The sequence below is a fragment of the Terrapene carolina genome, unplaced genomic scaffold (assembly GCF_002925995.2).
Source record: "Terrapene carolina triunguis isolate 2854851 unplaced genomic scaffold, T_m_triunguis-2.0 Scaffold84, whole genome shotgun sequence".
NCBI lineage: Eukaryota > Metazoa > Chordata > Testudines > Emydidae > Terrapene > Terrapene triunguis.
In genome coordinates, this window is record NW_020664435.1 from 30844350 (window position 1) to 30868099 (window position 23750).

The following is a 23750-nucleotide window of genomic DNA, read 5'->3' on the forward strand; positions in this document are numbered from 1 at the left end:
GTTAGTTTGTTTTCTGCTGCTGAAGGTTAACAGGAAAACCGCAGCAGTCAACAGGCTTTGCTTTGGTATGTGGGAAAGGAGGGCGCAGAAGCCGAAAGACAATGGCTTACCATGGCTGCCTGCAAGCTGAATTCTGTTGCCCGGACCTGCGTCTGTGATCTCTAACACCAAAGCCACAGGCACTCAATATTAAGAGGCAAAATCACATGTGCTATGTAATGTGAATAGTGTTGGTCACCGTGAAAGAGTATAAGCATTGTTCTGCAAAATGTATCTTTTTAAAAAATTCTCTCATTTTTTCCCTCCCTCCTGCAGCTGCAAATTCTTCAAGCCTCCCTCCTCCATCCCGAAGGCTAGCACAGATAAGGCGTCAGAAGAAGAAGACGTGAGACGAGATGTTTGCAGAAATCATGCAATCCACCCGCAGTGACAGAGCTAATCTGAATGAGTGGAAGGACACGGTTTCAAAGTATAGGAAAGAAGCCAGTGACCGTGAGGACAGGAGGGACCAACGTGAGGACAGGAGGGACCAACGTGAGGACAGGAGGGACGCTCGAGATGAGAGGTGGCGGCAGGAAGATCAGAGGAGTCGGGAAGCAACGCTGGGGCTACTGCGAGAGCAAACAGACATGCTCCGGCGTCTGGTGGAGCTTCAGGAACGGCAGCAGGATTACAGAGTGCCGCTACAGCCCCTGAATAACCCCCCTCACCCCTCACCATGTTCCATATCCTCCTCACCCAGACGTGTAAGAACGCGGGGGGGGGAGGCTCCGTACACCTTCCCATTCCACCCCAGTGGACAGCCCAAGCAAAAGGCTGTCATTTTTTTAACCATTTCTTAATGGCCTTTTCCTTCCCTCCTCCCAAACCCCACCCGGGATCCCTCCCTCTTTTTATAATCTATGAATAAAGGATAAATGATTTTTAAACGATAGTGACTTTATTTGGTTTGAAAGCAAGCTGGGGGAAGGGGGAGGGTGGGTTACTTACAGAGAATGAGTCAATAAAGGGGGCAGGTTTTCATGAAGGAAAAACAAACAGAAATTTCACACTGTAGCTTGGCCAGTCATGAAACTGGTTTTCAAAGCTTCTCTGATGCACACTGCTTCCTGGTGTGCTCTTCTAATCGCCCTGGTGTCTGGCTGTGCGTAATCAGCAGCCAGGCGATTTGCCTCAGCCTCCCACCCTGCCATAAAGGTCTCCCCCTTACTCTCACAGAGATTGTGGAGCACACAGCAAGCAGAAATAACAAGGGGGAGATTTCTTTGGCTGAGGTCAGAGCGAGTCAGTAGCGATCGCCAGCGACCTTTTAAACGGCCAAATGCACATTCTACCACCATTCTGCACTTGCTCAGCCTGTAGTTAAACAGCTCCTGACTCCTGTCCAGGCTGCCTGTGTATGGCTTCATGAGCCATGGCATTAAGGGGTAGGCTGGGTCCCCAAGAATAACTATTGGCATTTCAACATCCCCAACCGTTATTTTCTGGTCCGGGAAGTAAGTCCCTTGCTGCAGCCCTTTAAACAGAATAGTGTTCCTGAAGACGCGAGCATCATGAACCCTTCCCGGCCAGCCCGCGTTGATGTTGGTGAAACGTCCCTTGTGATTTATTAGTGCTTGCAGCACCATTGAAAAGTACCCCTTGCGGTTTACGTACTGGCTGCCCTGGTGCTCTGGTGCCAAGATAGGGATATGGGTTCCATCTATCGCCCCACCACAGTTAGGGAATCCCATTGCAGCAAAGCCATCCACTATGACCTGCACATTTCCCAGAGTCACTACCTTTCGTAACAGCACCTCAATGATTGCTTTGGCTACTTGCATCACAGCAGCCCCCACAGTAGATTTGCCCACTCCAAATTGATTCCCGACTGACTGGTAGCTGTCTGGCGTTGCAAGCTTCCACAGGGCTATCGCCACTCGCTTCTCAACTGTGAGGGCTGCTCTCATCTTGGTATTCTGGCGTTTCAGGGCAGGGGACAGCAAGTCACAAAGTTCCATGAAAGTGCCCTTACGCATGCGAAAGTTCCGCAGCCACTGGGAATCGTCCCACACCTGCAACACTATGCGGTCCCACCAGTCTGTGCTTGTTTCCCTTGCCCAGAATCGGCGTTCCATGGATAGAATCTGCCCCATTAACAACATGATCTCCAAAGCACCGGGGCCCGTGGTTTGAGAGAATTCTGTGTCCGTGTCCATGTCCTCATCACGCTGGTCGCTGTGCTCCCGCCGCCGCCGCCTCCTCGCCTCGTTTTTCTGGTCCTGGCTCAGCATAAACTCCACGAGAACGCGCGAGGTGTTTACAATGTTCATGACTGCTGTCTGGAGCTGAGCGGGCTCCATGCTTGCCGTGGTATGGAGTCTGCAGTGTTCACCCAGGAAAAAAGGCGCGAAATGGTTGTCTGTCGTCCGTTGCTTTCATGCAGGGAGGGAGGGAGGGAGGGAGGGGTGAGGCTGTACCCAGAACCACCTGCGACAATGTTTTGGTCCCATCAGGCACTGGGATCTCAACCCAGAATTCCAATGGGCAGGGGAGACTGCGGGAACTATGGGATAGCTATGGGATAGCTACCCACAGTGCAACGCTCCAGAAATCGACGCTAGCCCCGGTACATGGACGCACACCGCCGAATTAATGTGGGTAAAAACCGAATTAATGTGCTTAGTGTGGCCGCATACAATCGAATTTATACAATCTGTTTCCCAAATTCGAATTATCTAAATTCGGATTAATCCCGTAGTGTAGACGTAGACAGGCAGCCCTAAAGCTGTATAATTTCCTTTGGGGGCCTCTCCAGATCCAAAGAAGCCCCGCACGAGGTGGGCACAAAGTGGCTTAAAGCTCTCAGAGGCATAGAATAGCACTTACCAATAGCATATAAAGAATTTTCACGTTGGAAAAAATTTGGCTTAAAAAAAGCAAAGCTATTAACATTCAAAAAAAGGACTCCGATTCATATGCAGTCTGTGAACACATGGAGCAATCACAACAAGGTAAGTAACTGTGTTAATATCAGTTATTTACACATTAACAGAACATCACACAGTAGGAGGATTCTATGAGTTCATGACAGCTTTCAGATTAAATTAATGCACTGTTAAGATTTATCTGACAAATTTGGGTTTTTGTTGCTTTTGTTTTTAAATTAGATGAAAAACATTGTTTTCCAACTTTAAGATTTGAAACGCACCGTTTCCAAGAGGTCTCAAGAGAGTTGAGCCACCAGAAAACCTGCACACACCTCTGCTGTGTGCGAGCACACACACACGCCCTTCCTTAAACATGTACAGTAATTACAGGAAATTTTATCATAGGTGCCCTGTTGTCAGCAACCCCATTCCACCCATCTTTGAAAATTTTGCTTTTGATATTAAAGGCTGCTCTTTTGAAACAAAGCTCCAATAGGACAGAATTATAGTTGCTACATCTCTACCTCGATATAACACATATATCCTTGGGAGCCAAAAAAAAAAATCTTACTGCGTTATAGGTGAAACCACGTTATATCGAACTTGCTTTGATCCACCGGAGTGCGCAGCCCCGCCCCCCCAGAGCGCTGCTTTACCGCATTATATCCAAATTCGTGTTATAGCGGGTCACATTATATCGAGGTACAGGTGTATGTCTCAATTGTATTTCCTGACTTTCATGCACTTCACTTCTTAACAGTGCTCATATGTATGTACAGATATGGTTAAGATCTCTTAACTGACTGAGGAGAAAACCAGGGGAAATGAATTTTCAATAGGGATCTAGTTTCTTATTTCCATACATTATATAAAAAATGAGTCCAAGTGACAAGAAGAAAAACTTTATTTACATTTATGATGTGTCAGCAAAAAGGAAGTAGCTCTGTATCAGTTTAAGTAGTAAGGGCATCTGACACCTAATTTTTTCCTCTCTTTTTTGCAGCAACATCACAAATGGAAAACAAAATTTATATATTATATAAAAAACATGAAACCACAATACTGAAAACTCCATTGAAAAAATCATTTTGTTTTCCCTGAAGAAAGCAAACCATTATCAACCTGCCATTAGATTTATGAATTACAACATCCATTTATTTAAAAATATTGTATGCATATTTTACAATGTCATTTCTAACTCAACCATTTATTATTATTATTATTATTATTTATTTTGCCAGAAATGCATGAGACAACTTTGGGGAAAATTAGCTGAAATGTTTACCTTGGTAGAAATATAGGGTGGAGCAGGATAGTTAAGGCAGGGATTGTTTAAATTTTTCACAACTGAAAGTTAAACTGCCAGCTTGGCCATAGACTACAACTAATTTGCTTAAAAACAATAGACTACAGTCTTTCATATTATTAATACAGTGGGTGGCCAGCAGAAAGTACTGATCTGAAATTCAAGTAGGACTATGACATGAGAAGGGGGGGGTCTCAACCCCTCAGAGGCAATACTTTTAATATAGAAGTGAGAGGCTGCACTGTTGATTTCAGTGGGCTCTATTCAGCAGCACTGGCCGAAAATATTTCGACAAAATTTTTTCTGTCCAAAAATGTCATTTTTGTCTAAACCAAAGTGTCGAACAGAAATGTATCAGTTACCGTGAAAATTTAGTCTGGAAGGTTCTCTCGGGTCCAGGATGGAATTTCTCAGCAAAATGAATGTGAGAAAGAAACCCACCCCAGAATAGCTAATAGCCTTGCGGTTAGGGCACTCACTGGGGATGTGGGAGAATCATGTTCAAATCCCTGCACTGAATCAGGAAGAGCAGGGACTGAAACATGGTATCCCACCTCCCAGGCTTTTTGGAAATGAAGTTTAAAAGGTCTCATTTTCATTCCTCATCAGAACAAAAACAAGTCTTTAAATCTCCACATTTTTCACACAATGAAATTATTTTCTGGCCAGCCCTAGTATTCATTCCATGGCCCTTCTTTTACCACCACTATTTTAAGATGCAACAGAAGCTTGAGCCTTGATCCTGAAAACAGGCATGTATGAACTTTATTCACTGGAATAAAATAATTAATGTATGTAAATGTTGGCAGGATCAGGACCCAGATTATTTTGTTGTTGTTGTTTTACATTCAACAGATACACCACTACCTCAATATAACGCGACCCAATATAACACGAATTTGGATATAACACGGTAAAGCAGTACTCCGGGGGGGGGAGGGGCGGGGCTGCGCACTCCGGTGGATCAAAGCAAGTTCAACACAACACGGTTTCACCTATAACGTGGTAAGATTTTTTGGCTCCCAAGGACACTGTTATATCGAGGTAGAGGTGTACATCTTTTCATTGTTATAGCTCTTGGAATAGAACAAGAAGTTTTATATATATGGGATTAAACTAAATTAAAAATAATACAAGCTGGAGTTTTTTTGTTGTGGGTTTTTTTGTGTTTAAGTTTTCCATCCTGAAGTTAAAAAAAACAACAACAACGAATTCCACACATACAAACATAACAGATTTAGAGTAAGGGAGAGTTACAATTAAAAATTTTGCTACAACGTTAGAAAACACACATCTAACAACCTCCGGGTTTCTCTTTCTACTTCTTTCCTCCATCTCTTTCCACATATACCAGTAGAATTACATCTGAATATTGTTTAATCCATTTTTCTTATAGCTTTATCAAAAAATCTGAGATTAATAGAACCTTTGCTCCATTTGGTAGCTATTATTAATAGGCAAGTACTGTAATGTTTCTTTTGGTACACTGTACATGACAGATCAACAAAATAAGAGTTATTGCAAAAGGTGCTTTGATCAAGAATTTGTAGAAACATAGCATACATTTAAAACTCAATGTACTTTCTAAACCAAACGTTAGAAATAATTTTATAATTCTGCTAGTCAGAAAGCAGGTTTAAACTACTGTAAATGGTGGATTCTCTGTAACTTGAAGTCTTTAAAACATTATTTGAGTATTTCAGTAACTCAGCCAGAGGTTATGAGTCTATTACAGGAGTGAGTGGGTGAGATTCTGTGGCCTGCAACGTGCAGGAGGTCAGGCTAGATGATCATGATGGCCCCTTCTGACCTTAAAGTCTATGACACTGGATGAATTTTATAAGAAGCTATTAACCATAATTTAGAAACATTGCCTGAATAAAATGTATGTCATGAATTAATTACTCAAGACATGTTATAAGGGTTTTTTAAATCAACATCCATATAAATAATAAATAATAAGGGGTTCTTCAATCAACAGCCATATAAATCTTAATGAGTGTGTGATAGGGTGGACTAGGCCCAAAGGCCCCCTGCTGGAGGCCACAGGGTTCTGCCACACCCATCCCAGCAAAGGAGCAGTGGAGAGGTCCTCCAAGCAGCCTAGAGTGATTGCGAGGAAGCAGAGGGGCTGCTGGAATGGTCAATCAGGGGCCAGGAGGGCCATCTAAAAGGAGCTGTAGAACAGAGCAGCAGTTAGTTGCTGCTTGGAGCAGGAGAAGAAAGGCAGGAACTGGGGGAGCAAGAGGCTCTTGGCTGGCTGGCTTATAGGACTGAACCAAAGACAGTTTGCTAGCTGGGACTGGGGGAGCAATGAAGGAGCTCCTGGCTGGCTGCTGGGACTGAGTAAGGACTGAGCCCAGCCAGAGGTCTGCAGGAAGACCGTGTCTCCAGGGAGGAAGCCCTGGGGATATGGCCCCATACCAGGGCTGGGACTTCTTAAAGACTGAGCCCAGGGAGGGCTAGAGAGACACTACCAGAGGGGTACGGAGATAAGTCCTGGTGGACGGTATACCCTGGAAGGGGTCTGTTCTAATTCACATGCAGACAGTGTGTAAGACTTGGCCGAAGGGCTGAGTCACTGAAAAAAAAAACACCTGACAACCAACGAAAGGGGTCACCAAAACTGAAAGAACGCGGACACACCCAACCAGAAGGGGGCACTTGTGAGAGGTGGGTGCTGACCCCATTACAGAGGTAACATTTGGGCCTAATTGCAATAGCTGAAGCAGTTTTAATGTGTGACATTAAAGTTTCAAAAGAGCTTTTTAAGAGTGTATTCCTGTAGATTTTTTCCGTAGTAATATAGTACTAAGGGTTGTTTGAAATCCTACACTTGAGAAGTCTTATATAGTATAGACTTTCTATTGTTTAGAAACATTCAACTGTACAATCAAAGTGCTGCTTTAGTTCTGTGTTCATTATTTTCTTCATGTGGGAATACTTAAATTCATTTTTATTTAAAAAACTGCTGCTCAACTTCCTCACAATTCATACAAGCTTCATGTCTATGTCTTCAATGCACAGAGATTAAACCAATAGCGAGATTTTAAACAATGGGAAATACAAGAAATCCCTGGGAGAAAGAGGAGAGTCGGGGCAGGGCCAGTTGCTCTCCTCAGCATTGTTCCCCTTCCCAACCGCCACACAAGCAATACATCCCAGTCCAAAATAATGGTGATCCAATCTGTATTATCTTGCAGGGCATGGTCCAATCTATTCTGAACCCTGGAGGAATCATTTCACAGGGAAGCTGAAGAACATCTCTTTCAAGATTAGACTTCCATAGAACTAGGAAGATCCAAAAATTTAAGGAGCAGGGTCGAATTCCCCCACCACTTCAATGGGAGCCACCTCTGATCCCCACAGACATCCAACAAGAAAATTCTGGGGAAACCCCCTAAGTGGGAAGGCACAAAGTGTCTCATGTGGGGGGGTTTCCTGAACATGAGTTAATCATTGTTTGGATTACTAAGGCTTCACGATAAAACACAGAAGTACAGGGCTGCTAATCACACGGATTGTGACATGGAGAACCACATGGGGATCTTGGAGTTGTTTTTTTAAAATGTGAGCCCTGAGAGAACCGTAAGCTATACCTATTGGTGTGGCACTCTGTCCCCCTCTAGTGGTGACTAGGCCAACTAGAGATTGATGAGCCTGCTACGGCCTTAGCTAAGAGGCCTGGATCTTTTAACTCAGGCAGCACATGTTCATGCATTAAGATTCAGAGATCCCAAATTCAATCCCCGCTACTGACAACCCACCCAGGGTGTTACATAACTTCATGAGGATCCCAAGCAATAGAAAAGTCCCAGAGTCCCATTAGTTCACTTAGCTCAACTGCTTGACAATCAGGGGGGCTGCAATATAATGTCCATATATTCCCAGATTTTTGAAGCTTGAGGGGTGCGCTAAGCATTGAGATTTGTGGTTGGGATCAGTGGCTGGAATGTTTGACTCCTCCTTGCTTTAGGGAAGGTTAGTGAGCAAAGATGCCCAGAGCCCTCCATGGCACTTGTTAACATTTAGTATAATTTTGTGTGTGATGCAAAAGGCACACTGTACTGACAATAGAGACAATTAAGTATTTTAAAAACCAAAGATTCAAATGTTTGTATACACACACACACACACACACACGTAAAATTTATTTTAAAACACAGTTTAGAAGTAAATATGTTCTAAAAATGGAAGGAAGATTATTCAAACTGTGCAGGCCAAAATTCAAAAGCATAGTTTTACCAGATACAAACTGTACATTAATTTTTTCCACAATTAAACCTGTGTTACCAAGCTAATCCAACACAAAAATTCTCTCTAAAGAAACTTTATCCTTAGAACATATAAGGAGATCCTTTTAAGAGTGATAACAGCATAATCATCTCAGCATGGTATTAGATTTATAATGATATGACTTCTGCAGTTGAACTTTGTCACCCATTATCTATAAAGTGACAGTTAATATCAATTTAAATTACAGCACTTTTGCTTTACATACTTAAGATAAAGTTTGCAGCTATGACAAAAGCTTCTAGAAAATAGAAAAGAAAGGGAAAAGTGATTCAGTGCTAAATGGTTCCTCACCAGCAACTTTCAAATCATTTATATGCCAAGTGAATTTTAAACAAGAAAATACCGTCTAATTAACCTTAATCTCACAATATTAAAGGAAGCCTGTCAAATGAACAAATATTTTAACAGTTTAATAAATCAAACTGTCTTTGTAAATATTTATAAGAAATCTCCCAATTTTTCCCCCACTTAAAGAAAGATTAAGTGGTTTGCAAAACAAATCAGATTACTGTTTGTTTTCTATATTATTTTCCACACTCCCTTTTGAAACAAGAAAAGATAGACAGTTTGGTGAATAACAATCATCACTACCATGCAGGACACTGGGTAAAGGGAGAAAGTAGGCCTCAACTAATGGAAGATCAATATCAGGCAAAGTATTACATGGTTGAGGTGCTACATTTTTTGCAGGATGGGTATCATCATGGGAATATCAACTTTCCCAATGAAAGTGTGACACTGTGCTCATTCTGTGGTAAAGATTGGTCCATGTTGCCCCCACCTCCACCATGAGTGAGAAAGTAGAAATGAAGTTAGCTTGTACTCAAGAGTCAGAGAAGGAAGATGAGCACTACAAATCCAAGTGGAGGCACAAATGATCATGGATAAGGAACTTAGACTATTGTACATGGAATTTCTAATGGCTACTTTCTGAAGTACTTCAACTGATTTAGGCAAGAGCTTATGAAATTTTCTCTTTGGGCTGGTCTACACTGGGGGGGGCGGGAGATCGATCTAAGATACGCAACTTCAGCTACGCGAATAGCGTAGCTGAAGTCGAAGTATCTTGGATCGAATTACCTGGGGTCCACACGGCGCGGGATCGATGGCCGTGGCTCCCCCGTCGACTGCGCTACCGCCACTCACTCTGGTGGAGTTCCGGAGTCGACGGTGAGCGCGTTCGGGGATCGATATATCGCGTCTTAATGAGATGCGATATATCGATCCCCGATAATCGATCGCTACCCGCCGATACGGTGGGTAGTCTGGACGTACCCTTTAAATATATATTTTATAAAATCTAGACAGACCTGTCCAGTAGTTTCTAAACCCTGAAGCTGCACACACACATAGCAATGAATTACCAAATTAAAATATGTAATGTTACATACTTTGGCTTCTTTGCACATTCAGGACCAGAAGCTACTGCCATTCTAAATGCATAACTCCAACTGAAGTCAAGAATTACTCATAATTACTTCAATACTGCAATAATCCCCATATATGGCGGAAGGGAAAGTGGGGAGGAAAGAAGCCAGAGCATTAATTTTAATAAATCCTGGCCTGATTGAAGTCCATGGCAAAACTCCCTCCGATATCAATGGTGCCAGAATTTCATTCATAGTTTCTAATTTAAAAAAAAAATTAACCACTTTCTCAGAAACACTGAAGCACAAAAAACTTTAGTCATTCAGTGTCCTACGTTCCCCAAAAGAACATGAGCATGAGGCACACTACAGTGTGCTGTAGTGAACAGGCCACTGGGGTAGGACTTAGGAGTCTCTGGCACTGCACTGCTATGTGACTTTGGCCAAGACACTTCACTCTCTGTGCCTGTTTCCTCTCCAGTCCTTCATCTATTTTGTCTATTAAGATTGTAGACTCTTGATGGTAGGAACCAACGTCTAACTATGTGTTTGTACAGAGTCTCAATCTCAGCTGGGGCCTTCAGGTGCTAACATCTACAAATCACAACAGTTGGATAAAATGCTGACAGACCAATCAATGTGCAGCTCATGAAAGGAGGTTAGAATCCCTTGGCATTTTCATTACTTGAAAAATCACTGCTGATAATTTTATGATTCAGTTACACTTTTTAAACTGTCTTTGTATTACTTGCCTTTTCTAACCAGATAATTAAATTGCAGCACTGGTCCTTCAGTGACACCAATTAGCCAACATTGCAAATATAGGGACACAGGACTGGAAGGAATCTCCTGGGTCATCAACTTCAGTCCGTCCCCCGCTACCGCAGGCAACCCTGCCACATAATCCAGTTAACAAATCTATCAAGATCCATCTTAAAACTAGTTAGGTTGTTTGCTCCCAATACTCCTATTGGCAGGCTGTTTCAGATCTCACTCCTCTACTAATAACAAGCCTAAATATATTCATGGCCAGTTTATACCCATTTGTTCTTGTACCAACACACTCTTACAACAGAAATAGCTCTTCTCCCTCCCTGGTGTTCACTCCCTTGATGTATTTAGAGAGCGTAATCATATTCCCACATCAGCCTTCATTTTGCTAGGCTAAACTAGCCCAGCTCTTTTAGTCTCTTCTTGTAAGACAGGTCTTCCATTCCCCTGATTATCCTTGTAGCCCTTCTCCATACCTGTTCTAATTTGAATTCATCTTTTTTGAACATGGATGACCAAAATTGCACTTAGTATTCCAGATGAGGTCTTGACAGTGCCTTGTACAATGGCATTAATACGTCCCTTTTTCTACTGGAAATTCTCGCCTGCTATATCCTAGGATCACCTTTGCTTTTTCATGACCACATCATTTTGGGGACATTTTATATTCCCCAAAACACTGCATACATGCTAAAAGCTGGAACCTCCTTAGGAACAAAGTGTAACTTTACCTTATACAACTGTAGTGTTTGAAAGTACTGGCTGCTTTCTGGCATTCCAAGCACAATTGAATAGCTCCTGGATAGTCCTCCTCCTTAGGAAAAAAATGCAACAGATAGCTAATGTAACTTTTGAAGCAAATATTGCAACATACATTTTTAGACTAAAATTAAATGGAACTGTATGGGAAAAAACAATGCTAAAGAGATCTGTGGTAAGCATGCTACCTGTGAGGAGAAGAATGTTTTCTTAATATATTACATCAGAGTCTGCTTTTTCCCCACTAATGATTACACCCATTATATATCACGAGCTTCACAGAACTTAAATGTAAAGCCATTGATTACAAATGAAAAATGCAAAAGGACAACTTATAAACCATTTGTTATCAGCTACTATAATAGAAACATCATTTCAGAATACCGATTCGTAGCTACATTCTTCTGCAGGCTCAAATTTAGCTACAAAAAATGTAAGTTCAACTATTCATAACCACTATAACAGAAGGACAGAACACTTAAGATCAGTATCCCAATCATCTTTTAAAAACTGCTATACTCAGATGAAGTAAGCTATTCAGTGCCATAGAGTAAAAATATATATAAGCACTACTTTGACTGGAACCCTTAAAACACTATGGAATAAATTCAGAGGTGAGTCTAGAAGAAGTCTAAATTTATGCAATCTATTACTCTTTCCAGTCCTTGATCAGCTTAGACCAATTTACAGTGCTCTATATGTCACCTCTAAATTTGGCCCACTAAGCCTGATGGAACTCTAAAGTCATGCAATTCACATGCAAAATTGCCAGAATAGAAGGATGTAGCAACAAAAGCAAGTAAAAGTAGGTCCCAAACCACAAAAGTAAAAGTAAATACTCCTCACATCTATTAAACAATTTAGACTCCATTACTCCCACTTACTTGAGCCAGATACTTAAATGTTGTAAATTCATTGACTTAAATGGACCATTGACCAGGTGTGAATCTGGCCCACTTGTGTTTAAGTTACGCCATTTTACTCATGAATTTGGACTTATGGGTCAGATTCAGAACTCACCATGTAGGCACAATTCCAAAGCTTACAACGTATCTAAATATAGTTCTATATTTTCATGTTTCCTACACAGAGCCCTCAGATTTTTTTTAAACCCACAAAATTCAGAAGCTGCAAACTTTTTTCAAAATATAAACATGCAAATTCAGTAGACTGACACCCACTTCACTTATCTTTTTTTGCAAAAGTTATACATTAAACACCATACATGACAACATGCATCAGGAGGTGCAAAACAAGAAAAACTACAAAATATACAGTTCAAAGACAATGGTACGATGAAAAGGGGACAATCCCAGGGGGAAAGAACAGAATTGTCAAAAGCAATTGAACATTCCAACTCAGAAATAAAATAATTCTGCCAAGTCATATGTGCACGTTAGATCATACCATATGTCAGACAAATCTAAGTTATATAATCAGTTTTTGCAATGCCACAAGGCAACAATCTCCAAGTTTGGGAGCAATATAGCATAAGTCTTTCACAAGGCTGACCTCTTTTAGTAATGCTTATGAAATATCTTCTGCTCAAAACACTCTCCTTGAGCACCAGAGATGTGATTCCATCACAGTTAGACTTGCTGAGCAGCTATTGTATTTTGATGAATGAATTCCTTAGTGTCTGTACTAACATTTACTGACATTTGTTGGGGACAGAAATTCCTTTCTTGGAATAAGAGGATTTAAAAAGTGCTCAGTGACTTTTCAGCAGGCCCATGCAGGAGTTTCAGATGGCTGATGCTTTACATTCCACACCTACTGTGAAGGTTTACTGAATGAAAATAAGGGGTTAATTCAAGCAGGAGCTAATGCAGGTACATGGAAAAGTGGACAATGACTTCAGATACCCCAGTTTACCAACTTAAAGGTAAATTGTCATTAGCTCTGAAGTTTGACCTCCACCCATATTGAGTTAAACAGCTTGTAAAAACTGGAGGGAGAATCCAGGTAGGAAAAATTGACAAAAAGAACTTTGGGGTGGATAAAACAAATGGACCCTGAAGGAGAAGGGAGCGAAGGCAAAGACTGATGGCAAACTAAACCACAGTCCCCAGAGGTTGGTGCGTCTGCTTTGTTCCCACTGTTGAGATTAAATGATATTTTGATTTAGGAAGGCTGTGTGGGGGTCACTGTATTCACCACCAGTCACATCTCCAAAAGCAAAGACTTGCAGATGCCAAATCCATCCAGACGTGCTGAGCAATCACGGTTGTTACACAGAGTGCTCTACGCTGGGGACCCACCATGAGAGTCAGAGAACTGTAGAATTCCACTCTGAGACAGAACAGGAGTACTTGTGGCACCTTAGAGACTAACAAATTTATTTTGAGTATAAGCTTTCGTGGGCTACAGCACACTTCATCAGGTGAAGGTGCAGGGCCTGTCACCTCACAGGGTGCACTCAGAAAAACCTGATGGGACAAAGGTGCAGTTGGCCCTGCACTGTAGCATTTGCCTCTCTGCAACTGTCTCCTACTGCAATCCTCTTACCCACTCCATTCTACCAACGACACCATCTTTTCATTTTCCACTCATCTGTACACTCCTCCATGCTCTTAACGGAAGGCCCTCCCCACCTCTGTTCACCAAGACAGAACCTCTCCTCATTCAAATCCCTCCTGAAAACCCAATTTCTCCATGTTGCCTACAAGTAGCAAGTTAAACGATATAAAAAAATTAATAGAATTCTCAAAACGTGTATACATCCTGGAACCTTGAAACCCCTTGAGCTTCCTCACACTCTGCTGTCTGCCCCCACCCACTGGGGGGGAGGGGAAGAGGAGAGAGTAAAAAACACAGCTGAATGTCACATAGTCAAGCTATTCCTATCCACTGTGTGCTGACAGATGCTTCTGTAGCAGAGCCTGTACAGTACATAATCTTGGGCAGTTACATGCTGATGTGAGTATTTTCCTTCGCCTGTACTAGAAATATCTGCCAACATGCAACCAGATAAACCTCACCCTCTTTTTGTCCTCCCAGTAAAAGCACATCCTGCTTTAAAAACACTGGTATCAGAAAGGACAGACACATAAATAAGAAAGACCTAACAGAACCCTTATTGTACTAATTAGAGCCTCAACCCTCAGATCCACATGTCTACAAGGCTCTGCTCATGCACATCCAGTGACAGAACTGGAGCCTTGAACAGAATCGCAGGCATCTTCCAGTAGATTAGCAGTTGGTGCCATACACACAGTATTTCTGACATTAAAAAGCAAAATTTCTGGTAAATCATTTTATTTTCTTTTTTTAAAAGGGTCCTCTGTGTTAGGAAATAAGAGTGAAAGAAATAAAAAGGATGGAAACAAATGTATACCCATCTACAATAACCATAAAATAGTTTGAAGTACTTACCTCCAACATTTCACTTAAACGTACATCAGTTCTTTGCTAAAAATCAACAGAAAAAAAAAAAAGAGCCATAAGAAAACTACATAATTAAGAAAAATATATTTTACCATTAAAAAAAATCTGCACATACCAATGTTTTTATTGTTCTCAGAGACTTTAGCAGTCCAATCAGCAACTGTCGTTTTCTTTGATTTGCAAGAAGTCCCAAACTGGCTTGAGTAAAGCCTTCCTTTGCAACATTCAGGTGTCTGCAGAAGTTAACAATACACAGAATAGTCTTAGCTAATATGCAAAATAAAGAATTTTATATCAAATAGTCTAACAGGTAGGTCTCAATGCACATTAGAAACTCTGAATGACCAGCACTGCTAGTGAAATTCAGCAATTACAGTGACACTAGAGGGAAATTAGAAAGGTGCATTTATCCTTTATCTGGAGTTTGTTTTTAGGTCAATGGTCCATTCCAATAGGAGGCAGAACTTTTCACAGGAATTTACTAGTAATTTTGTGTTAGTACCGACATCAGAAATAGGAAATAGTTCTAATAAAAGTAATCATTAGTTCATATTAAAGTAAATGAAGGGGTTTCTTTTTGGGAGGGGGAAGGGAGAGTAATTGTGTTTTTAAACCATTTTATTCCCTTTCAATCTCTGAACAGCAGACAAGTGTGTCACTAAGTATGTACCATACCTTCTTCCATTTGTGCAAATGACTGCAGCTAACTGAAGACCAGTTTGTAAAGATGTAACTCGTTCAAGTTCCTACAGAGAAGCAATATTTCAATTTACTCTTCCAAGAATTATGCATTGTTGTGTAAAACAAATCAGATGCTCTCACCAATCTCAAAGTAATTTACATAAACCTATAATCTAGTCCCACATTTCTCAAGCTACAATATATTTCAATCGCCTAATCAGTAAAGGCCAAAGCACTGATGGCATAATGTGATGTTAGAGTTTCCATAAAGGGAAATAAGACAATTTAGAGGTTCTGCAGAAACACTTTTACAGTCACCCACACACAAAAAAACAAGTATCTTCAAAAGAGAATTATTTGGAATCCATTTTTTCTGAAGTTGAAAACTCAACATAAAATAGTTTTGCTATATTTATATATTGCAACATTTTCACAAGAATAATATTATTGCCATTAATGAAGTTCAGCCTAATGGAATGATCAAAGCTTCAGGCACACGCACAAAGTTTAATTTGCATTAATAAACCAGATATTGGCAAAGCAGGCAAATATGCTATACACAAAATTTTGTTTCACAATATTTAGGTATTCACTAGCAATTCAGTACATATCACTTTGCAATGACCCTTAACTGTGACGCATTGAATTTAGGCTGTGACCACTTCAGGGCAAGGAACACAGCTTTAAGTTTTTTTGTGAAATTCCTACTATATTTTGGGGCTCTTAAAAATAATCACCAGGGATTTTAAACAACTATTACTTTATCTTTATTTGGCAATACATCATAGAAAGGTTTGCACACCCCCTGTGTAAAAGAAAAACTGAACATTTAAAAAAATGTCTATTGCAAGGACATGGTGCTAGCCGCTTCTGGGAGCGGTGCGGGGTCAGGGCAGGCAGGGAGCCTGCCTTAGCCCCACCGCGCCACAGGGCTGGCAATCCCACGGGCCAGATTGAAAACCCTGATGCAGTGGAGCAGGGAGGGCCCAGGTCCCCCTACCTCAGCCATCATCCCCCGCCCCATCCCAGGTGGCAGCCCCTGACTCTGGCCATTAGGCCGCGGGTCCCTGAACCCAAGGGCAGCCATATTGACTGCAGCCATTGAGCCACATAGTCTTAAGTCCAAGAACAGTCTGGTAGACTATAACCACGGTGATACCACACCCATGATTTACCCCAAAGGGAGACAGGATGTGCACACACCATGACAGCACTGTATTTCAAAATGTGACAGGTGCTTTCCAAACACAGAGAAGGGCGTGGCCTCTACTTTAAAATTCTACAATACAAAATCTGATTTAAATTTAAAAATCTGACCTGAACTAACTAGGTCATTAAATCCTAGGTCATTCTAACACCATCTTCTGTTCAAAATAATCAAAGATATACTATGGAAGCAAGATATCTTTGGTTTAGAAAAGTCAGAAACTAGATCCTGGTTTGAGCAACGGCTTAAATTCTATTCAAAGATTGTTAGGTACAGTATGAAGCAATCTCCCCTTTAAAAAAAGCTTTGAATAGCTAAGGCTTTTGCAGAGGGTCATGACTTCCTTTTTCATGAAGAAGTGCATTTAATAATAAATCTAATCTAATAGATGGCATTCAACTGAAATATTTCTGGCTGAATGAATTCAGTAAAACTTGTCCTTTGGACACACTCAGATTGCATAGATTAGGGACTGAGATGGAGTGCAGCTATTAGGTTCCTAGGGACAAAACCCTCAGTCCAATACCCAGACTGAAGCTGGGCAGATGTACTCCCGTCCCTCAGCCAGATACAGAGTGGCTCTGCAGTACCACATCAACCCAGCAGCTGCAACAGTCCTTTTAAAAAAAAAAAAAAAAAAAAAAAAAAGCGCCCCCCTTCCAGGGGAGAAGAAACCAGAGAATCTGCAGAATGGAAAATCCACTGGCCCAGTCTATTCCCCATTAGGCCCCACAGGAAGTCCTCACAGAAGAGGACCCTACTTTATACAGGGGATGCATATCACCTCTGTGACCTCCTTCCAAACATGCAGTGGAAATGCACTCACTTCCAGGGGATCCTGTGCAGGGTGAGGAAGCAAGGACAGGATTTGCTGCTAAATATGAGCTATTATCATGAAGTATGGAACACAGTTATTAAATACATCCCAGTGAGTCAGTCGGAATGCAAGCACTCGGCCCCTCAGATAGGATTCTCTTAGACACTTGCAGGATAGGACACCCTATTTTAAAGTTTGAAAAGTCATGATATTGAATCTAGAGACACAAATAGCTCCTGAGGAACCCTAGCTATGCAGTTAACATGCTCAGACTTTTTAAACAGGATTATTGACTCAAACACACAACTAAGGGGCTTTTAAAGTGCCTCTTATTGGCCTGATAGATTTTTAACCATCCCTTTGGAACCACTGAAGCAGTGTGCGCTCTTGTATAAATCCATACATAGTACTGTTTCAAGCCACACTAAAAGGCTCTGTAATATGAAATTAATGCCTACTTGTAATGATCTGTGTGTGCACAATAGCCCGTTTGGCAATGCAGGCATCTTAAAATTAACAAGTAAGATATCGGAAGAACATTATGGAATTATGAGTGGGGAAGGGTTTGTAATAGTGAAGCTGTTGTATACAGAAAAAAACAAGATCCAAAACAGAAACTCTTTGTCAGAGTCTGCCTCAATTGTCCATAAACAGCCTCTTTAAAAAAAAAATCTTTTTATTAAATGAAAATGCTTCTGTTTCCTATAAGATGTCAGATGGGGATAAATTAATAGTAGTTGTTTTCCTTCATAGGTGTAATTATAGTTTCACTCTCTGGATTTTAACTTTGGGATGAAAAGACAATACTTGTCACTGTCAGATCTCTTCCTCTTCCAGAGAAAAGTCAGGCTAGGAACATACTCCTGTGGGGATGGAGAAACTGTTTTAATGTTTCACTCTAGGATACTGATGGACCTACCTCATCTGACACTTCCAACAGACTATGGCTCTCAGCCTTTGAACATTCTACAATGCTTCAGTGGAATACTATGACAATGTATTATCAAGAAATATTGACAGGCTAGAATCTCGACACCCACTCACTTTATGCCTTACCAATGAATCGCCACAGTTTACAGATGCTTTGCAAATGATGAAGCAACAAGGAAGAAAGCTGAAGTGTCAGTGGCAAAGGCAATACACTAACTCAAAGACTGCTGCCACAGAGACTGGGTTATTCTTACACTGGGGAACAAAAGGTTGGTTGTCCTCTCCCTCAGCTTCAGCAAAACCTCATCCAGTGCAACTCTTCAGAACTGTGGACATTTCATACTACTGTGATGGGGGCCTCATTAGAATCTACATTCGATTGGCAAAATGATGAATCCAAGTTTCCTTGACTCTAATGGTCTAATTTGTTTCTTTGAGGAATCCTCACTTTGATTTGCGGAAAAGATGAACCAGATCCTGGCTGACCGGACCAATCTCATGAGAGCACTATCAGAATAAGAGGGTATTAAATCTATCATTGAAGTCTCTTGGAAGTGCCATGTCCAACTTACTTGTCGGTTGGACACACTTCTCATGACTTGGTAGAGACCAGTGGAAAGTTTGGAATTTGTTACTGATGAGGATTGTTAATGCCTTCTTCACGGATGGCTTGCACCTTCAAGGATGGCTTGAAGGTGCAAGCCATCCTTCAACATAAACAGCAGTGAGGCTCCTGCTCAAGCCCCCTCCGGCTGCTACTTCATCTATAGCCTCCCATTTCTGGAGCATCTTATGATGATGTTGGAACAGCTCCCATGATATCTCAATCTCGTGTTCTCGATTCCTATCAGTCTGGTTTTAGACATGAGTTTAGTATAAGAATTTAGTTCCTACTGGCAATGGAAACACCACACAACTACTTTTGGATTGTCAGCTGGAGAGTCAATGCTAGATTTGTTGGATCTATAGAAAGCTTTTAAAACCACTGACCAAGTAGTTTGCCTCATCTTCAGAGGCTTGTTTGAGCTAATGGAATGCCCTTTCATTACGTTCATTCATTCCTCAGGTAATTAGAAGTAGCAGTATTCCTTGACAGGGCTTTTAACTGATTTTGACATTTTTTTAAAAAATAGGGTTGATTTGCAATGGATTACTATATTGATTTAAGCATCTAGGTGCACTGATGGTGGGTATCAACATGACTTAAGTAAAATAGCCACAGGATATAAGAATTTAAGACTACACTCTCCCATTGATTACATGAATGATCCACAATTGTGCCTGAAAAACAGATCAAGTTGAATTACAGTAACATTAGCTGGTGTGATTTAATAATTCACAGAAGGCATTTACAATATAATACAGCAGTTCATTATCTTACCTTAACATATGCAGGCTGCTTTTCAAGAATCAAGTCTGCAACCTTTTTAGATACCTTGAAGGGGAAAATATTATATGTGAGGTATCTGGAAAGTATCCAATCTCTATGCTGAAAGATCTGCATTAAGAACTCTGAAGATTTCCTGTAATTCTTAACATTCTTAATCATACATTGATTAATACATATGCCAAGAAAGAAGTAAACATTCTAAGATAATGACCACACTTCTCCTGCAAATAAAAACAGATGTATGTTTACAGCTCCATTTGGGAATTAGTAGATGTTTTCAAATTAACCTTTTAGCCCTTTACCAGCTAAAGAGCACACTTGAGTAAAAATAGAAAAGACATGGAGCACTGGAGCCTGATATATTATGTTTTCCATGTTATTAGTGTGCAATTACAAATTAACCACCTACACTGGAGATTAAACAAACTACAAAGGAAACTTTCCTTTCATACAAATACCATATTATTTATAATTTATGCTAGTTTATAATCATCCTGTGCATGGCAAAATCAACTTAAGTTTTCCTTTGGTGTGCAAGACATAAGCATTTTAAATTATGTTTTGCACTGCTCTGAATTAAATCGTAAATGAAGGGCTATTCTATTCTGAGAATTACACCCTATATTAAATTTAAAAAATAAGCATCTTTTCAGCATACATACACATAAGAAAGGTTGAACAAGGAAAAAATACCAAATAAACCATCAGTAATTTATATAGAAAATCATGTTCAAAACAGTTTTCTTCCAGCAAGGGTTAGGGATGTTTAAGGAGACAAGGGCTCAGCACCTGAAGTGAGGGAATGATTTATGTTGTTCTTAAGCACTTCTGTCTAACCCTCCCAAAGATGGGAATCAGAGGAGAATCTGGCTGAAGCAGTCAACCAGCTCATCCATCTTGTTGGCTGAGGAGAAATGGAGATGAAGAGGTTCTTAATGTGCTAACTTAACTGGGTTAATACCTTTAGGGATCCAAGATTATTTTCAGCCCCGTGTCACGATAGTCTTAATAAATAGAGTCAGAACTACTGGAGCTCACAACACATCAGTGGCATCAAGTTCTACACACAACACAGGAGAAAAGAGTTTTACTTACAGCAGCTTGTTGTTGCTTTAATTTGTCTCTGTATTCTTCCATTTCTTGAAGACTAAGAACTGGAGGAAGCTTCTGAATGTAGAAGACAAAATTAAAACCAATGAAAAACGAATGTAGATTAAGTGTACATATAATAAATTAAATGCATTTAGGAAACAATGTTATGCTGTCACAATTTAATCTGCATTTAAAGTAAGACAATGATAAACAATGAAAAGTCAGAGTTACATTATGGTGAGGATCCAGTAATGGATAATCAAAATCTCAGAGAGCTTTTTCTTGCATTCAACAGATTATGTGCGCACACACCCCGACCACAGAATCAACACATAACATTGTAATTTTGGTTACTAACAAAATAAAGCCAAAAATACAGTTTTTCTGCCAAATCTAATCAATTTCCCAGTTTTGATTATTTTGGCCATTTCATAAGCAATTTGATCTCTGAATTGTTTGGAAGCACAATGGGCCTGATCCTAAAGCCACTGAATCCAATGGGAAGATTCCCATTGATATCAATGGGCTTTGGATCAGTCCCTATACAGCCATAGAAAAATCTTAATTCTGGGTTAAGGCAAAAGAGAAAAGTCACACAAATAGTGAAGTCAAGATGAAAGGGTGAACATTGACTAAAATAAATGTCATTGATTAATGTCTTTTAGAATACTGACTTTGGGGGGGAGGAAGACTTCTTACCTCCAACTCATATTTCACAATATCAAAGGAATCATTGGAAAAATACACTTCTTCAATGCTGTTAATTATTTCTTGCTGGGCTTGAGGATCGGTTGGTTGTTCCCGGAGTTCTCTCAGCTCCTCCTTAACAAAAATATTGATTTTAGTAAATGTTGCTACATAGAAGGAACTTTGCACTCTCAAGACAACCTGCTTTCCAAAGCCATTATACAAGTGAGAGAGCCCTGGGTACAAAACAGAAACAGCTGTTTTGTTCAGTCTGTTCCAAATATTGGAAGTGGGAGACTATCCAAATAGCAGAACTCATGCTATACTGCTGTGAATTGCCTTGTTATCGCTGTACCAATATACATTTTGTTCATGAAACATGGTACAAATGTCTATGGGGTCATGTCTTTCCCCGGGTGTTCACAACACTTAAGGAACACTCAAAATAAAGCAAAATAGATCGGGGGCTATCTTTCAGAAGTGCTGAGCACTCACCACTTCAATTGAAGTCACAAGGAACCATGTAAGTACTTGGCACTACTTCAAATCACGTCAAAGGGGTTGGGTTTAAAGGCAAAGTTAACAAGCAGAGTCTTTCCTAAATAAAGGATAGACATTCTCTGTTAAAATATTGTGATTATTTGTTATGTTCCTGAAAGAATCGGACAAGGTACAGTACAGCAGCCTATTTCCATGAGCTAAATTGTTTCAGAATATTTCAAAGTGAATTAAACATATTTGAAAACTAAATAGAGAGCTTTGCCCTCAAAGTTGGTTTTTCTAGTTTAAATAAGCTGAGGGAATATTTGCATAAAATATTCATGTTGACCATTTCTTAGACGTTAGTGTATTAAATTTCTTAGGAGGGAAAAATGACCAGACTTAGTGAGCTTCGAGCAAGTCAGAACACACACACAGTAAAACCAGAAAGATGAGGACATAGGTCACCGATTTAACTCCACTATAGTCAGTCAAATCAGCAACATATCTATTAGATAGCAAAGAATCATGCCACACAACACCAATCCCACTGGCCCCTGCTAATGTCAGGCAATATCTTAATGGTTAATGATAACTAAGATTCTGACAGATCTTTTAAAAAAGGCATCCGACTTCTACCATTGCCCATACGAACTGCCCATAACCCTCAGGCAATTAGAAAGCTACAACATCAGACACCTGACATAAGAAAAATCAGAGGACTCCAGAAATTTTGAATTGTGCTGCCACCTTCTCAACAACTGTACCCAAACAAGGTAGGTTAGGCAGGGAGAGGGATAAAAAGATCAGCCTCAAGTGATGATATAGTAAGCAAAGTCCAAATGAACATTTTTGAGGTAAAATGGTATTTTGCCATCCCTTAGGAAGTGTAAATCTTCAATACCACTGCTCCTTGCTTAAAAAAAAAAAAAAAAAAACACAGACACACATACGCATGCTATGCAGTTGTGCTGGATGGAACACCAAACTGCATGTAGTGTCTCAGCAAGTGAATAGGACTAAAATGCGATTTTAGACAACTTGGCATTGGTCCCCTCCAGACATGGATCTGTACCATCAGAGCCTCAATCCAGTCCACCCTTCCTTTAAAAGTTAGAAAAGCCTTAAGGGAACAATACTCTATTTTGCCTCAGATGGATGACAGTATGGCAGCCCAAATCTACCAAGTACTTCCACCTGCAATATTTCCACTCTGCAGAAGCTAAACGAAAAACCTCATTTGTCTCCACAACAACCACAGCACAGGAATTTAAACAGTCTCTCTGAAGCAGTTTTTCAGCCATCTCCATGCCATGTATTTTATTTGCAATAGGTTGTCTGTGTACCAATAGGAGCTTTGAGGAAGAAAGACAGCATTTAGGAGGTACTTTGTTAATAACCATAGACAAATCCTATCATCCCCACCAGGTCACCAATAGAATGGTCCACTGGCTGAGCAGTACAATCCCTAATGATCCATGTCTGGAGGGGACCAATGCCCAGTTGTCTCAAAATGAATTTCAGCCACATTCACATGCTGAGGCACTATATGTGCAGGATGGAACACCAAACTGCAACCTCATGGCTTGACAAGTACAATGAAATTACATTTATCTGCAGCTTCAGATGGAGGCTATATTAAAATAAAATTGGTGGCTTGAAAATAAAATG

The 23750-nt window shown here is 40.5% G+C and overlaps 1 protein-coding gene across 6 annotated transcripts in view; it reads right to left on the bottom strand.

The window, feature by feature from the left end:
* VPS50 (VPS50 subunit of EARP/GARPII complex) overlaps window positions 1-23750 on the bottom strand; it is a 178278-nt gene that overhangs the window by 130002 nt on the left and 24526 nt on the right. For 3 of the 6 annotated variants that reach the window (XM_026649455.1, XM_026649453.1, XM_026649457.1), the window contains exons 3-9: window positions 21612-21734; window positions 20916-20987; window positions 19812-19865; window positions 15471-15541; window positions 14911-15028; window positions 14784-14819; window positions 11381-11463 (exon numbers count right to left, since the gene is read on the bottom strand). In XM_026649455.1, coding sequence (XP_026505240.1) covers window positions 11381-11463; window positions 14784-14819; window positions 14911-15028; window positions 15471-15541; window positions 19812-19865; window positions 20916-20987; window positions 21612-21734 — 557 coding nt within the window. Of the gene's footprint in view, window positions 1-11380; window positions 11464-14783; window positions 14820-14910; window positions 15029-15470; window positions 15542-19811; window positions 19866-20915; window positions 20988-21611; window positions 21735-22094; window positions 22151-23750 lie in introns of those variants that run through there. The other 3 variants (XM_026649458.1, XM_026649454.1, XM_026649456.1) reach the window with 3 other exon arrangements.